At 45.9% G+C, this 17,675-nt stretch overlaps 1 protein-coding gene across 4 annotated transcripts in view; it reads right to left on the bottom strand.

Moving 5' to 3' along the window:
• Window positions 1-3,081: 3,081 nt before the first annotated feature.
• The window catches only part of SGK1 (serum/glucocorticoid regulated kinase 1), a 204,735-nt gene continuing 190,141 nt past the window's right edge, over window positions 3,082-17,675 (bottom strand). The window contains exons 1-12 of one of the 4 annotated variants that reach the window (XM_006884969.1): window positions 9,081-9,532; window positions 8,036-8,111; window positions 7,267-7,342; window positions 6,768-6,872; window positions 6,568-6,651; window positions 6,317-6,448; window positions 5,951-6,063; window positions 5,497-5,620; window positions 5,044-5,139; window positions 4,477-4,632; window positions 4,270-4,359; window positions 3,082-3,624 (exon numbers count right to left, since the gene is read on the bottom strand). In XM_006884969.1, coding sequence (XP_006885031.1) covers window positions 3,457-3,624; window positions 4,270-4,359; window positions 4,477-4,632; window positions 5,044-5,139; window positions 5,497-5,620; window positions 5,951-6,063; window positions 6,317-6,448; window positions 6,568-6,651; window positions 6,768-6,872; window positions 7,267-7,342; window positions 8,036-8,111; window positions 9,081-9,198 — 1,338 coding nt within the window. In that variant the 5' untranslated portion in view covers window positions 9,199-9,532 and the 3' untranslated portion in view covers window positions 3,082-3,456. Of the gene's footprint in view, window positions 3,625-4,269; window positions 4,360-4,476; window positions 4,633-5,043; window positions 5,140-5,496; window positions 5,621-5,950; window positions 6,064-6,316; window positions 6,449-6,567; window positions 6,652-6,767; window positions 6,873-7,266; window positions 7,343-8,035; window positions 8,112-8,241; window positions 8,331-9,080; window positions 9,533-17,675 lie in introns of those variants that run through there. The other 3 variants (XM_006884970.1, XM_006884968.1, XM_006884971.1) reach the window with 3 other exon arrangements.

The raw sequence follows: 17,675 nt of genomic DNA, 5'->3' as shown, positions 1-17,675 counted from the left end.
ATAGAGTTTGCATTGGCTAATTTCTGGAAATAGATTGCCAGGTCTTTTTTCCTACTCTATCACCCAGAAGCTGTCCACCACAGGTGCCCCTGTTGGTATTTGAAGTATTGGCAGCCTAGCTTCCAGCATCTTAGTTGCACGGAAGCCACCACAATACCAGAGAGGGACAGATGGGTTGTGGGAGAAAGGTCTAGAAAGGTGACGTCCAAACATCTTTGGTTCAAGATGATGATCTATGGAGACTTTCTTCTCTTTCCTATTAAGTATCCTACCATGTGAGCTCAAAATGCTTCTAGACCATCTGCTCTCTTTATCTTTCTAGAAGGCATTGTACTGTCTCCTTGACTTATTAACATTCTCAGCACTCAGAGTAGGCACTCAAATATTTGTTCAGAGACTTACCTGTTACTTAAGGCAATTCAAATGTCAGGACAAACAGTGCAGCTTCACAGGACAGAGAATTTATAGAGGAACATTGCTTTATGATTGTTATTGCAAGGTGGGTAAATGGAAAAGGATTTGTTTTGATGGATTTAAAGATGAATTGTTATGTGCCATCGAGTCGGAATTGTCTTATAGCCGACACTCCACACTGGAGCGGGCAAGTGCACTGACGGAGACTGCCCAGCTTCCTCTTAAGGAGCAACCACTTTCCTTCGGGTTTACATCATTCCTTCCCTCTGGGCCACATGAGCTCCCCAAGGTCTGGACTCTCCCGGCTTTTTAGACTCATCCTATGCGCCTCGGAAATTAGAAGTCATTCTTTTTGGGTTGTTTTTTAATTTTAATGAAAGTTTACAGAGATTATGGATTTCCATTCATTCATTGTTGCACTCTCCATTATTTTTTGAAGCAAAATACTAAGGGCCTACAACATTTCGAGCTTTAAATTGACTCATTCTGCCCCCTTAACCAGAATACAAGCATTCCTCACTTTATCACACCCCACTCACAAAAGAAGTGATGTCCTGGAAGACATTATGCTGAGTAAAAAAATCTCAGTCACAAAGAGACAAATATTATATGGTGCTACTGTTATAGAATGAAGTTGACATTGGGGTGGGGGTAAGACTGAGAAAAACTGGATAAATTATGTTTACTGCATTAAAAAAAAAGAATAGTTACCTAATATATATATAAATTGCCGCAATTTAAATTTCATGAGTAATTAATGTTCCGTTCCACAATCAGCCTCAATGCTTGTTTAGATAGCTGATAATGAGTTCCGTATTGTCTCTTTCTATAGATAAATACAATTTGATACTTGCATATTCCTTTGGGTAATATCCATGTATTTAACTGTCATTTATGTTATTCTGGTTTTCTGTAAAAAGGTATGAGCAAGGAATAAATCATTGATTGGGAAAAAAAACAAACAAAAAACAAAAACAAAAGAAGTACACTCATGGCTTTAGAGCCAGACTGGCTCATGGTCGACCTCCAATGGGCCTTTAGAGTATGTAAATGGCCCTGGAGGAGATTGTCCATCTTTATCCCAATGTGTTGCTGGTGGACTAAAATCACCAGAGGCCCTTGGCCTTTAGGTTAGCGCCTCACAGGCAGAACACTTTGTAAAAATGGAGGGGTTATGGCAGCTTGCTCGGAGCAGGCCTGATGGTGCCATTTTCCCAGCACTTCCTGTCTGTGTCAGTTTGGAAATTCGTGTTTCCAGCTTTTTCATAGTGCTATTATGCACTTAATAGACTGAAATGTGGTGTAAAGATAACTTTTATGTGTATAGAAAACCCAAAAACCTCATGGCACTTGCTTTATTGGGGTTGTTGTTATGTGCCCGTCGAGTCGTTTGCGCCTCTTTTGCGACTCATAGCGACCCTATGTACAACAGCCCTAAACCCTGCTCTATCCTGTGCCAATCTCATTGCCTCCGACATACCCATCCCGATTACCCCAGTCACTGAATCAATCCACCTCATAGAGGGTCTTCCCCTCCTGCGCCATCCCTCCACTCTGCCCAGCATGATGTCCCTCTCCAAAGACGTGTCTCTCCTTACATGTCCAAAGTATGTCAGGGGAAGCCCCAGAATCCTTGCCTCCAAGGAGCAGCCTGGTTTAACCCTCTCTAGGTTGAATCTGTTTTCTTGGCAGTCCATGGTACATTCAATACTCTTCTCCAGCACCACAGCTCAAAGGCATCAATTCTCCTTCTGTCCTCCCTAGTCATTGTCCAACTCTCTGATGCATAACAAGTGATTGCAAAAACCATGGCCTCTATCAGGCGCACCTTTTTTTCTTTTTTTATTGAGACTTTAATGAAAGTTCATAGAGAACTTGGATTTCCATCTTTGTATTTAACTGCAGTGAGTTGGAATGGAACCCTCAGTCTCTCTGAGGTGTGTGTGCCTCGTCACAAAAGAACACATGTGACACCACTTTTGTAAATACTTTTCAATGTTGTATTGCAAACCAAAATCGGTTCCTCACACGCAAAAAATGGTGTGTGGTGGGGGGAGGATAAGGATTATACATATTATACACATGTTAATTACAGTACATGAAAAGGGTAGTTTACATTACAAATAAGTCTGTAAGTTTAAATATGCTAGTGTTATAACTCAATGTACAGACTCTCTTTATACAATACATACAATTATCAGGAATGCAAAACAAAAACAAAATAACATAAATAATGCCCATTTTTACAGGTGATGTTTCAAACAACGAAAACACCAACGGCTTTGACTGACAACTGGGGCATTGGTCCATAAAAACCCTTTCAAAAAATAGAAATATTTGTAGCAGCAATGCTTTCTTTAAGCATCTGGGTACAAGTCATCGCAAGATCATTTCAATAAAATTTTTCAAAATTAGAAGAGTAGAAAGAAATGAAACAAAACTAAACTGAAACAATACAACAAACCAACCAAAATAAACACCTGTCACACATAAATTTATCTTCCAAATATGGAAGAAACAAACAATGTCCCACATTGTAGTGTCCTGCAAGGGTCACACTGATGCTCAGAACTCAATCTGTGATCGAGCTGACCACGCAACCACCGCTCACACAGCAAACCCACAAGAGAGAAGGAAGGAGATTGGAACACTCTGCAGTAGGTAAAGCTTTGGCGCTAACATGGTCTCCTCGGAAAAGGCACATTTCAAAATTGTCAGTATCACAGCCCAGACAGACCTTAAGGGAGACCCTTCTGGAGAACAGCGTCTTCCTGCCAGCTCCCACTCCCTCTGCCTAAGGCAGTGCCCGAATGCTCTATTCGTTTCAGAGATAGCACCGTGTTGGGAGGAAGAACTTGTGAAAACCTCATGAGCTCACTGGAAGATGTGCTCGGGAACGCTTCCAGCAAACCATGCGCGAAGAAGGCTGCCAGGCTTCCGGAGATGTGCAAATTCTCTTATGAGATGTCCTGTCAGCTGGCAGCTATGCCAAAGGGCTAACTAACACGTTGAAAAACACATGAAAAGGAAACCGAGGACACTTCAGAGGAACGAGTCCATGGGTGGCGCATACGAGAAGCCCAAGAAGGCCTCGGCTGCCTCCTTGACGCTGGCTGTGATGAGGATGCTATCCGGAGACCTGCCGATGGAGTTGGGGACTGGCTCTTCAGTAAATTCAGGGTCAAAATGCCGCAGGTCGCTGGGCCCACTCTGTTAGAGGAAGGTAAAGAACAACACCGTCAAGGTTCACTCTAGATACAGGACACGGACATCCTACTTTAGCCTTTAAACTTTTTTATTTTTTAAAAAAGAATTTTCTTTTAAATCTTGTTTTCATTTTGGCCTTTGCCAAGAAACCAGTTGCTGCTGAGTTAATTCAGACTCATAATGGCTTTATATGACAGGATATGGAAACCTTTTGCATCAATTATTTCAAGTATAAAAAGGTTGCCATCAAGTGGATCTGACTCAAGGCAATCCCTGAATCTGCAGAAATGCTCTGTGTGCTGCTCTGCTTTTTCTGTTTTTATTTATTGGCTGAAACAGACTGCCACTGGGTGAAGCCACTGAGTGGGTTTGAACTACTGACCCTTTGAATAGTAAAAAACTCAACTGAGGCTACTCAGGGATCTCTAAAAAATCTCAAGGGTCATATACATTTTAATAAAAAGAAAATGGACTTTTAAAATATCTATTACTTGATAAAGATATCAAAAAAGTATGTGCTTTCTGTTGGGATAACCAATCAATCTAAGAATAAAAAAAGCTTGCCAATTTCTTCCCTGGGAGGTCCCTGCCCTCACCAACTCTTAAAAAAGACATGCCCTTTGAGTCTGCCTATACTTAGATACTTACCACATTTGGGTTAAAAGGAGGAGTAATCTTCTTATTAATGAGATCATCCCAGTTAATTAGGGAGAAGAAGACATGATTCTTAATCTCCATCTGTTGAGAAGAAACACAAGATTAATATAGACAGGCGAAATTCAATCAGGGCAGTAAAGTCTAGTGTACTTCCCTAGATAGCCCACAAGAGTAGGGGGAAAAACCCCTCTGACTCACAAAGTCGTCCTTGGCGCCAAGCCTCTTTGTCCTGTCCTTCTGCAGAAGGCCCTCCAGGAGGTGTCTTGCAGAATTCGTAATATTTGGCTTCAGCTGGAGGGGTTTGTTCAGAATGTTGTCGTACATCTCAGCAGTGTTCCGACTGTAAAAAGGAGGCTGCAAGAGGAAAACAAAAACCCCTTAGGACTTGATTGAAAGTTTTGCATAGCGTGCAGAATCAATAGGGTAAAAGATAAGCGATCCGTATGCTTTTTCCTCTCTTTACATTTTTGTCTTTTTGCCCCTGATTTTGAAGGTCTCTTTTGCAACCGTTATCAATAATAAGCCAGGTGAAGAGTGATCTTAATCTAAAAAAAAATATCAACTGACAAAGACCACTCCACTAGGTTAAGACTTGTCTTGAAAAAATATAACCTCTAAGGCTTTTGATAAGCTTACGGATAAGGGCAAGACCTAATAAACTGACAGGAGTGCCATCAATACACTTGACTGTATGAAGACAGTGCTCTAGGGAGGGTCAGCAAACCAAGGCAGGCAAGGGTCCCCAGGCCCCCACGTGTTACTCACCAGGCCATACAGCATCTCATACAGCACGGCTCCCAGGCACCACCAGTCCACTGTCCTGTCGTAAGGCTGCTTATGAAGTACTTCTGGTGCCAGATACTGAAAGAGATCAGGACAATGGAATTTAGAGCCCTGAATCCCAAGAGGCAGAGAGACTCATGGTAGGGGGTTAACTTGGAGGGTGTTTTCAATTTCTTCCAGATGTTAAAGAGCACTGCTGGTCTGCTTGTCTATGTGGATGGACATTTAGAAGAAGGTACAGGGCATCCGACAAATCTTAGTTGGAGATTTAGAAATCGGCTAGTTTTAATTCGAGTAGTATTGGCTATGGAATTTCTCAGGTTGCATCAAAGAGCAAACATATCTGACTTGTGCTGAAAGGACTAAGAAATCTGAGACTGGTTTGCATTCCTGGAGGGGAGATGGGGAGGGGAGGCAACGTAAGAGGGCTCCTACCTCAGGTGTGCCACAGAATGTAGATGTGGTGCCATTGTGTTCTATGTTCTCCTTGCAGAGGCCAAAGTCAGTCAGGACGATGTGACCTTGAGAATCTAGCAGAATATTCTCTGGTTTTAAATCTCTGTTTAAAAAAAAAAAAGGCATACATTAAAAATGTTTCATAAAAACTCCTTTCTAAAGCTAATTGCTAGGAGTAATTAGATGCATTTTTAATTCACTGTGGTCGTACAGTGAATAAAAAAGGGAGTCCTTGTTCAGCTAATCTAGTCTGGATTAGGCACAATCCTAGTTGGCTGGCTCCCCAGGACAGTCAAGACAGCTCACATGCTGGAGAAGCCTGGTGTTAGGTGGCCAAGTGTCATATAAACAAATTCTTTGCAGACTCAGAGAAGGGGGCTGCATCTCCCTTACATTCACTCAGAAAGGTGCCCTGAAGAGCTTTTCTGCTCACCTGTACACGATGTTCAGAGAGTGCAGGTAACCCAAGGCACTGGCTATTTCAGCAGCATAGAAGCGAGCCCGTGGTTCCAGGAAGCAGCGCTCCCTCTGGAGATGGTAGAATAACTGCAAGGAGACAAAACAAAGTCAGCCTGGGTTGCCAAAGCCTGTTAACAATGCATTTAATTGGTCTTGACATTTATAGCTACAGAGAACAATTGCCGGAAGTAGTCTTATTAACTACTGGATGCCTGGCTGAGGAGAGGAAATGCTAATTCTGGTAACATTTCTCGCTAAGTATCTTGGAGTGTCTTGTCAATTGAAATCCCAGTCAACCCCACACTGACCCCCAAGGTTAACTGGTAGCCCTTCTGCTCACCTCTCCACCGTTAATGTAATCCAGGACGAAGTACAATTTGTCAGCGGTCTGGAATGAGAAGTGAAGGCCCACCAGGAAAGGATGCTTCACATTCTTCAGGAGAACATTCCGCTCTGACATAATATGTTTCTCCTAGAAATGAAAGCAATTACATTTTAGTGGCAAATTTAAAAACTGGCACCCAAAATACAAAGGCTAGTAGGAGGCTTCTTGTCTCCCTCCAACCCTAAGACATCCAGCACATTTCATACCTCCTTCTTCTTTAGAATTGCTTTCTTCTGCAAAACCTTCACTGCATAGAATGCTTCTTCTGCCTTGTGTCTTGCGAGAAGAACCTGAAATGTCAATTAAAAAAAAAAAAAAGATCACTCTGCTATCCACATTCAGAAAGGAAGTAAAATGCAAAATGCATGAAAGGCTGCCAGAGTAAGGTTTTCATGTTTGAAATTACCTTTCCAAAACTGCCTTTCCCAATTACTTTCAAGAAGTGAAAGTCAGATGGCTTCGCATGTGGATTAGATGATGGGCCAAGGTTAATTTGCTGAGAAGGACTTGGCTAGAGAAAAAAAACCAAAAAAAAATTCTTTTAATAGCCTTCCTTCAAATAGTAAAATATATGCAATATCAACATTATTTTATCTACCAATGAACGAGGCAAATCTGTCTTTCTACGTTCACATCTTGTCTATCTAACATATCCCCAACTATTTTTCATTCATACAAATTAATGTGTGAGAGTATAGGAATTCCACAAGAGTATGGAGATTACACAGGTTTTGTATGCAAACTGAATTTCCTCTTGGGATATTCCTTGGACTCAATTCTTAGGTCATTTGTTATGCCATAAACTAGTAATTCCTGCCTTTATACTAATTTCTAGAAACACTATTTTAATATGTGAAAATGCCAACTGACTCATTTGCAGTGCTTCACAAGTAGTGTGTACTTACCGGAGGAGAAGGATTGTCATTCATGAGCTCAGGTTCTTGAGGCTGGGAGATTTTCAGAATAGACTGGACTTCAGGGCTGCAGAGAATAAAGGGAGGAATTGAGGCTCTTGTGACCGGCCACCAGGGGGCAGAGGAGCACTGAAAGTGAGTTCCTGGCTTTTTTTTTTAAGGCAAATTCAAAAGTATTGAAACCAAAAACATTTGAACTAAGTATTATTCCTTTAGAAGGGGGGCGGGGGAACACACTCCTCCCTCCCTCCCTCCCTCCCTCCCTCTCTCTCTCTCTCTCTCTCACACACACACACACACACACACACACACACACACACACACACACACACACACACACACACACACACTCTCTCTCTACACACTCTACACACACACACTCTGAACACAGATGAATCTAAAGGGAGATTGGCCACCTGTCTCCCTTGGAGCTGCTGGTGGATTTGAAGCGCCAGAGAGGTACTTGGCCTCTCTGCGTAATTTAGCAGCGCAACTCTCTATGAACTATGCCGTAAACCCTCCAAAACACTGAAATTAATGTAGCTTTTCACGGAGATAGGGCGTGAATTAGGTAAACATGACTGATTTTATCCTCCAACTTCAGAATATGCCAAATAAGTAAATTTCCTTTAAGCACTTAAAATATTAAATTACAATTAGAGGAAATCCAGTCTCCCTACTCTGCCTTGCTGGCCAACATATTAGCAAATAGTGAATTCAAACTTTACTATTTTTAGTTCTTCAAATTCCCCAAACTTACTGTTTGCATGCATAGGAATTGTTGGCAATCTTCTGAATAAAGTCGTTGAGACCCATCCTCCTCTGTTTCATGAAAGCTGTGGATGAAAAAGAAAATGTTTAGACGGCTTTTCAGTGTCCAATGACACACACGCTAATCTGATCCAGGATCTTCAAAAATTTCCATTTCGTAAATCCCTGAAGAGACGTCGCAGGTCCTACACTCACCGATGAGAATTGCCACCATTCCCCTCATTCTGGAGTAAGTGAGGGTGGCCCTAGCACCCTCGGTTTTCACAGTCATAGCCGCCGAGAGAGAGAGATCAAGGGAAAAGAACTAGCAGAAAAGAGAAGACCGGCAGAGCCTACACTGCGCTCCGGCCGCGCCGCCGGTTTATAAACACTGTGTCGCCGGTGGGCGGAGCCTGCGCGGCGAGGGGGAAGCGGCACGAGCCGGACCCGCCCCCGCTGCTCTGCCCGGACCTCGAGGCTGGCGGGCGGTGTAACCCCGCGCCGGGACGACCCCGGGCGGACGCGGGGGTGCGGAGGACCCGGGGGTGGGCTCGCGCGGGGCGGTTATCGGCCTCCGTCAACTCCTGCGTATGCAGGAGCGAGGCGAAGGAAACAGCCAGCGGAGGGGCGTGGAGGGCTGGCGAGTCGGTGGTAATTTTCCACCTTTCTTGTGCTGCCGGCCGTGCAGGGAAGTGAGAGCCGGCCGCCGAGGCGCTTTCCGCCCGGTGCGCGGCGCGCGGGTGACTCCGTGCCGGGTCGGCTGAGGCGCACCCAGTTCACTCTCATTCCATGCTCGCCCTTCCAGCAGCGCCCCCGCCCGCCGGGGATCCCCTGCGACCTCGGCTCGGCAGCCGCGCGCCACCGGCCCGGGGTTATCGCGCGGGCGCAGGCGGTAGGGCGCGGGGAGGGCGGGGGCGCCCTATCTACGGCGTCAGGAAGGGGCCCGGGTCCCCGACGCGCCTCCCGCACGCTTCCCTCCCGCGGCCTCACACCTCCGCCGTCGGGGAGGAAAGCCAGCCCCCCTCCCGGCCCCGGCGCTCGAGCGCGGCGCTTACCCAGTCCGCTCAGCAGGAACGACTCGCTCCTTTTCTGCGCCTCGGCCCTTTTTTTGTGGCGAGGCCGCAGCAGCGACTGGAGGCGGGTCCGGGCCAGGGCGCGCTGCAAATCCCCCATGGCCCCAGCGTCTGGGCGCGTGGTGGGCGACCCGGCAGCGCGGCGAGCACTGGCGTTTCCTTGAAGGAGCCGCCGTGACTCAGGCCGAACGAGATTTCCTGTCCCAAGTCCCAAAACAAACAAATGACCCTTGTGCGCGGCCGAGTCGCTTCCGAAAACGCCTTTTTGTGCCTTTGGCCAATGCCAAGACAGAAAAAAAAAATCCCAGAACTTGGAAGAAGAGGAAGGAAGGAAAGAAAGAGGGAAGGGGGAGGGAGGGGTCAGGAATGTGGAGGGGAGGGGGCGGAAAGAAACTTAGTGGCTGCACTAAAGAGGAGGAAAAAGGGCAATCTGCATTTCACTTTTTTTCCTCAAGTAATCTCTGAGAACATTCTGTCCGTTCCGCTTGCATTTTCCCCCCCTTGCATTTTTAATCCCCGCCATGCCGAGAACACGTGAGGAAGTAGCAAGTCAGGGAGCGAAGGCCGTGCTCAGAGACCTGGGCTGACCGGGGCACCGCGGGCCTGTGTGCCCCGACCATCGCGGCTTCCAGGCCACACTGACCCTTGGGCCACACTTCCTCCCCCTCTAGGACCTGAAGACCACAGGGTCACATTGCATGATAGCTAAGAATTCCTTCGCCTCCCCTGTCCCTCCTGTTCATTTCGGGGCGGGCCCTAGAGGCTCCTTAGAATTTTTTACTATTCCGTCGCTCTCAAGCCTCACACACTACTGGGACTTGGTTGACTCATAAAAGATTAGACAGGTAACTTTCCTCCGGAAAACAGGCGGGAGGAAGCTGGTGGCGGCCGCCTAGCTCTGCAGACCTGCTCCGGCTGTGCCTTCCAGTAACCCCCGTGCCCGCTGCGGGGAGCTGTCCGCGAGCTTGAGCCAGCGCCTGCAGTGAGGCCGGGAGCCCCGCGCCAGGCCTGGAGTGAGAGGGGATGCTAACAGTTATTAACATTGCAGGGCCTGCCTCCCAGCGCTCGAGCGGCTGTCTGCGGTGGTGGCTGCCCTGCCTTGACCCCTAGCTGCCAAGAGTCCTGCCGACTTAGAATTGACACACTCCGAGAAATACCAACTGCCAAACCAGGAATAGCATGTGAAGAAGTTTTTCCCTGGTCCCAGACAGAGGTTTATTTGGCAGGAACCACCACCTCATTTGCCCTAATATGATCTCCAGTCTTAACTACTTCACTTCGGTTAACAGTTTGCAACTGGGGAAGGAGAAAGCAGGTCCTCCCTCCAGGGGCCTGGCTGAGAAATTGTGTCCAGCATCCACTAAGAGCACTTATTGCTGAATTTCATGTGCCAACCCAAAGCAAAGTTCAGCAAACATCAATTTACTACCACCAGCCCATTTCTGCTTCCTCTTGCATTTATTCCCCACCCCCACCCCCGATGTAATTAGACCTTGTTATTTCCAAAATCCCCCATACCCAATGTTCCACCACTCAACTGGCCCAGCACCGCTTCCCTGTCGGGTTCCTTCCTTCCAAAGACAGTGAATTTTGCTCCGTCTGCCCCCAGACACCAAGCAGCACGCAGTGTTGCTTGTTTCCACGTATTTAAGGAATACTCCATCAGAGACCTTCCCCTATGCCCTAACACTCTTTCTTCCCAAGTCAAGCGACCTCAAATGTTCTGAAACAACTTTACTTTCCCACTCCAACCAAATTGCAGCAATAAAAGCAGACAAACAAAAAAAAAAAACAAAAAAAAAATTAAAAAACCCTTTAAAAAAAAAAAAAAAGCAGACAAACCTCTCAAAGGGGATTTTACAGCCTCTTCTTTCATCCTTCAGATCACCCAGGATATGAGAGAGGGGGACTATTTTTATTTTTCTGGAAGTTTGAGGTAGAGTCCCGTTAGCCTCCTTGTCTTTGATGAGACGGACAGCTCTAAAGTAAGGGTGCCCCAGGTGGATGCTGTCCCTGCTGCTAGGAACCCCATTTTATATGAACGCAGTGACATACAGGAAAGGATCAAGCTGCAAAGTTCAGCACTCGGCCATATCTTCTCCCCCCTCCCCCCCATTGCAACATCACCCAGTAAATTACAGTCATCAGCGTCCTGACTTTATTACACCCCTAGCAAGACACACAAGAAATGTAACTTGACTGATTATCATCACAAATCAGTCCGGGTTGGAGGGTGGGGCGGTGGAAATTCAAAACACATGCCCGAGCTTCATTTTCTCAAAGACGCTCTGGTGCATGCATTCCGGGAGGAACTAAGAATTTAAGCTACAGGGCTCTAAGTGGAATAGAGAAGAGATACAAGCATATGATTTGTGGTCGGAACCGAAAAGGAACGTCTGAAGTGCCCTTCCTCCTCAGACCCTAACGCTCAGCGCTTGGAGACAGATGGTCGGCTCAAGTTGTCATTTAACCGGGAGAATCAAGTTGTTGAGACTGGCTTTTCGTTCTACCGGATATCTGATGGGTGGAGCAGGCGCCCCCTGTTCTGTCCTAGCAACCTATTAAGACTTCCGAACAGGAAGGTGACACACGGCGGGCGGCGGGGTATATTTGGGGGTAAGGGTCGTCGGGGGAGATAATACGTAGTGGCGCGCGCCTGTTAGCACTGCACAAAATAGAGTTGTCTCCTGTCGGCTATTCAAACACTTGATCTGAGCTTCCTTCCCGTCGCCAGCCTCTCTCTTTGGTCCAGAAAGTCCTCCTACTGAGAGGAATCCGGCCCCCTCCCTTGCAGTCTCAGTGGCCGCCAAATGTCCAGAGTTGCATTACCAAACGGCTGGCAATGCGTCCTAGGGGGCGCGCGCGCTCTCCGGGACAGCCACTGCTGAATGACTGCTGCTCTCCAGAGGCTTAATCACTTTCAGAAAATTGCTTGTGCAGTCATGGAAAATACAGACTGCTTGATAGGAGAGAGGCTGATGTCCTCCCCATCCCCCCCAAGCCAATCTTCTCCTTCTATGCCGCAGGGAAGGGAACAGTGCAATCAAAACTCTCCAATGGAACCGGTTGGCCGAGATAGAAAGTTTGAAACAAAACATTTGCCAGTGTACCTGTACTTTAATATGTCAGAAAAGCCCTTTGGCACTTCTTTTCCACTTTATGCCCCTTTAATGAGAGATTACAAATACTGAGTTGAAAGTTTTAATAAGCAATGATTTTCCAGTGAACTCAAGACTAGCAATACAAATTACTCCTGTTTTTATTTCAACATAGTGGAGGAGACAGTTTTAAATTAATCTTATAAGCACTTAACCATCTGCATTTTAAATTCCCTAGGTGGTGCAAACAATCTGTACTCAACTATTTATCTAAAAGTTGGTGGTTCAAAACTACTTAGTGGAGCCATTGACAATCTGCTTTCGCAGAGATTAATAAAAACCAAAACCCCCTCATTGTTAGGAGGACCATTCCAAATTGTATAACTTTGAAACACCTAGGGAGCAGTTCTATTCTGTAACTGACACAGAGGATTTCACAAATCAGAATCCGTTTCATATCAACAGGTTTGAATTTTTGGGGAAGTTATATCTAAGAGGGTAAGGTGCTCTGGTGGCCTCGCCTGTAGGGAGCTGTGCTGCTAATCCAAAGGCGGTCTGTTTGAATCCACTAGCAACTCCCAGGAAGAAAGATCATCTTCCTGTATGATTTCTAGTCTCAGACACCCCACTGGAGGGTCAGATATAAGCTGGCTTAGACTAGCTGGCAATGAACTGAATTTGTATCTAAGAGGTTGGAATAGTCCCTAAAGAATTGCCAATTAAGCTCAAAGTGTTCACCCCTCTGGCAGTTTGAATATATACGAGTGACTCCACAGGAGGAAAATTGTCTTTCTCCTCCAGTTCTATTTAAGACCACAGAAATCTAGTGGGATGTCAGCTATGAGTCGGCTGCCACTCAATGGCAATGAGAATCCCAGAACACCTGATTGTGCTAATGCAAAACCTATACTTGGGCTAGAAAGCAGTCATCAGAGTAGAGCAAAGAAACGCTGCATGGATCAAAATCAGAAAAGGAGTGCTTTAGGGATGTATCCTGTCTCCATACCTTTTCAGTCTATATGTGGAACAGATCATTTGGAAGGATGGACTTTTGGAGGAGAAATGTGGCATCAAGATTGGAGGCAGACTCATCAACAACCTACATTATTCAGACGACACAACTTGCTTGCTGAAACTGAGTAGGACATGAAGCATTTGCTGCAGAGGATCAAGGACTGTATTCTTCAATATGGATTGAAGCTCAACATCGAGAAGACAAAGATTCTCACTACTGAACCAATTAGTAGCACCATAATAAATGGAGAAGAGATTGAGATTGTTAACAATTTCAGTTTGGCTCAATTCCACAATCAACAAGCGGCACCAGTAGTTAGTAAATCTAAAGATGAATTGCATTAGGAAAATCTGCTGTCAGGGACCTTTCCAGAGTGTTGAAGAGCAACGATGATAAGACCAGGATGTGCGTGATACAGGCCATGGTCTTCACAATTACATCAGAGAGCTAGACAATGATCAAAGATGACAGAAGAATTGATGCCTTCGGGTTGTGTTGCTGGAGAAGAGTGCTGAACATAATATGGACTCCCAAGAGAGCAAACAGATCTGTCCTAGAGCGTGAAACCATGCAGCTCCTTAAGAGGCAAGAATTTTGAAGCTCTATCTCATATTCTTTGGGCCTATTTCCAGAAGGGATCAGTCCTTGGAAAAGGATATCATGCTTGGAAGGGCAGAAGGGCAGCACAGGAGAGGAACAGATTGACATTGTGACTGGGTTAATGATAGGAGATGTGTCTGAGGCAGTGAGATTGGCTTAGGATAGAGCAGGGTTCAGAGCTATTGTGCATAAGGTCGCTTTGTGTCAGAGTCAATTTGATGGCCCATAACAATAACAACAAAACATCTATGAGGATCTAAGAGGAGCACTAGTGGTGCTGTAGTTAAGCACTCAGCCACTAAATAAAATGTTAACAGTTGGAACTCCTCATTCTCTCCACAGAAGAAAACTGAGGGAGCCTGCTGATAAGAATTTACAGCCTTGGAAGCTCTACTAGGGCAGCTGTAGTCTGGTTTACAGGGTGGCCGTGCCATGAGAATTAACCTTACAACTCTTTGTCTTTTATCCTACAACACAGAAGGAGGAGTGGCATCCACTTCCATAATAGCTTGCCTCTGGAAACCCTATGAACCTGGAGAGAGGATGAAAGGCTCCCAAGCGTCAAGGACTCTCCTTCATAGGGTCGCTATGAGTTGCCTGCGACTCGATGGCACTTAACAACAACATGCCCGATATGTTCATTTCAGCTTCTCATATCCTCCTTTTTTAAGAGGACTGCATGAATAGTAGCTGTAATGATAACTTGTTCTGCTAAGATTAGTAGCAGAGCAGTTTTAAGAAGCGCTGAATCAACATTGTCTCCAATGCTTGGTTTGCCCTAGAACTCCATTACTTCTGACATCCACAGCCCACTTTGTTAATTTCCCCAGGACAATTACATGGGAGGAGACTGCCGCTCTTTCTCATGCTGAGCAGCTGATGGATTCAGGAGGGAGGGAGCTCTGGCCTTTTAGTGGTTCGAATTCACCAGCTGCTTCCTTGGAGAAAGGTGAGCAATCACCTCCCATGCGATTTACTGCCTTTGAGACACCCCCCACCCCGAGTCAGCTGTGGGTTGGTTCCAACTTGACAGTGCACAACAACAACATGTTTCCAAGGAAGAAAGATGAGTAGTCTCCCGGCTAAGATTTTTTTTTTGCTTTAGTAACACAGTGGAGAGCCACTGTGTGTCAGAATTGAGTTGATGGCATGAGTACATACATGCATACACATGCATATGTTGTTGTGATGCACCATCCAGTAAGAACTGACTCAAAGCTGATCCTCGAGGGGCTTTTCAAAGGCTGTAGATTGCCTGGGAAGAGATTGGTCATCTTGTTTTCAAGAAGCAGCTGGTGCATTTGAACTACGTGCTTTTAGGTTGGTAGTGCACTTCTTTACCATTAGGTTCACCTTTGGCGGCAATGGCATAGGGAAGGAAACCATATCCTTTCTTATTACTTTCTCTTATTTCTCAGAGGAAGTTGACCTGAGAATGCTGCTGCTGCTGCAAGGCCACAGGCTCAGCTTTTGAGATCAGGCAGTGCTGAGCTTAGAATTCCTGTGCAGCTCCAATCATCCTTGGAACAAACATTTCAGAGTTGTAACTATACGTGGACGGTACACATGGCCCTTTTCACCCATACATTATAAAGTGCCAATGCTACATAAAGAGCCTGAATTTGTGATGGACATCTTTTGTCAAAGTGAAAACACAAAGCTTAATTTTTCCCAGTATAACTCTATCTCCAAATTTATCCCATTTCTAACTCTATATTCAATCTAGGGAGAACAAAAACTCAAACCTCCCCCCAACCCCCGCCCCATGATTGTTTCCTGTAAACCCAGCCTACAAAATTCTACAACAAAGAACAATGCAATGGAAACCAGCAGTGGAAGAACCATGGGCAGGGATGGCTGGCAGAGGGTCAGTTGGCAGCATTTTAATGTAAAGCAGCTTAGTGGCTTTCCTTTTCCTTTCAACTCTGATTGTAAACTACATACATATTTACGTCACATTTTACAGTCAGCACAAGTGTGCCAGTAATAGGCTCACGTCAGGGCTCTTTGTAGTGTCCTCTGCTGGCTTGGTCTTTAGGGAGTTGCACTGTTAACCCATGGGTTGTGCCTCTCTAATGGATCAAATCCACCCGTGGCTCCGAAGGAGAAATATGGGCCATTTACTACCATTTACAACCTTAGAACGCCAATGGAGGGTTGGCTGAGGCAGTTGCTTTGGTTTTTTCCCCCTTTTTTTTCTTTTTTTAGTTGTCATGTGGCTATATCTTGAGTCCTCCCTATCATTCCTCTGTTGGTTTATTGTCCTGTGGCAGTTTGCTTTTAGCTGTGATGCTGAAAGTTATGCCATCAATATTTCAAATATCAGCAAGCTAACTTGTGGTGGGCAGATTTCAGATTAAGACAGTCTAGAAATCAGACCTGGCCGTGTGCTACTGAAATAATGGACCACTGAAAACCTTCTGAACAGCAACAGAGATGGTGCAGATGGCACAGGATAGGACAAGGTTCAGATCCATCATTCACAACATGCAGTTGACTCAATGAGTTGGAACCACCTCAATGGCAGCTAACAACAACAAGCCCCTGCTTATGACACCTTAGATAACAAATTCCTAAGCTTTAATATTGAGTGGTCTAGCAAGCATCAAAAGAAGATGGAAGGCGTGCACATAGTCACTATACCAAGAAGAATTGGCTGACACAGAAGAATGTCATGAAACAATATATAATCAAATAAGCAATGGTGATTAAGGAGAAAGTTCAAACTGCTTTGAAGGATTTGGCAAAGAATAAGGTCCCAGCCAGAGACGGAGTTCCACCGCCAGAGACAGAGTTCCGCCACCAGACTGGCCGGGAAGAGACCCAGGAAGAGCAATAGTCAGCCATCCACCGCGGAACCCCAGAGGAGTGAAGACTACCCGCCACTGTGCAACCCCCCTGCAGCCCGCCAGCAGCACCAAAGCCCTGCCCCCACCTCTTGGGGGTAGTGTCCAAGGCCTGCGCTCCTTACCCCTCTAGTCCCTTGCTTCCACACACCTCAGCCCCCACCACAGCCCTGTGACCTCAGGGCACCACCCCGGAGCCAGCCATCACCTGGAGCTATCAACCTAGCTGTTGTAGAACTAACCTGGCAGAAGAAAGGCCAGTAGGATCTTATCTGTGTTTGCTGGGGCTGATTATCTGGGAAAGCACCTAAGGGCATGCCCACAGGTGGGGAAATTGGCTGAGCTCTCTTGGGTTCCCACCCAAAATGAGCCAGCCAGCTGGCTTCTGTGAACTCTGCAGACCAGCCAGAGGCTAGTGGGTTGGTGGGAAGTTGACCTTGACTATTCGGATCCTGTGGATCTAGGACCCTGCTGGAGCAGGGGCTGTTGTGTGAGGGCACCTGTGTAAGTGCCACCAGGCAAGAAACACTGAGAAAACCATTGGGTAGGAAACAGACAACAGGAATTTGAGTAAGGACCCCAGTCGTGAGCACACTGAGACAGCAGAGGTTTGAGCAAGGTCCTTCAAGTGATTGACCCTGCCTCACCCCACTTGGCTCCACACCAGTGCCTACATGTCTGGGTAATAAACTTGCCTTTAAACAGGAGTACCTTGACCTGTTTTAGCAACAAGAGATTGCCCAAGCAGGCGCTGAACTAACATTTTTCTGAAGTCATAAAGTCAGAGAAACATACAAGTTTGGTAGCTGCCCATCTGATCTCAAGATCATTGTCTTCAAAAAAAAAAAAAGATCATTGTCTTCAGACCAAGAACACATACCAATGTCTCGAAGAAAGCAAAATACAAAATATCCCACACAATATAAAAGAGCAAAGCAAGATGGCAATCAAAAAGGATGACACAAGAGCAGCCGATACCCTGAAATCAGAAAGGCTCATGGAACTTTCTGACACAGAA

The sequence above is a fragment of the Elephantulus edwardii genome, unplaced genomic scaffold (genome assembly GCF_000299155.1).
Source record: "Elephantulus edwardii isolate Elephantulus edwardi_28Jun2011 unplaced genomic scaffold, EleEdw1.0 scaffold00039, whole genome shotgun sequence".
Classification (NCBI taxonomy): domain Eukaryota; kingdom Metazoa; phylum Chordata; class Mammalia; order Macroscelidea; family Macroscelididae; genus Elephantulus; species Elephantulus edwardii.
Note: the sequence above shows the minus strand (reverse complement) of the source record. Positions and strands in the feature narration are given on the sequence as shown.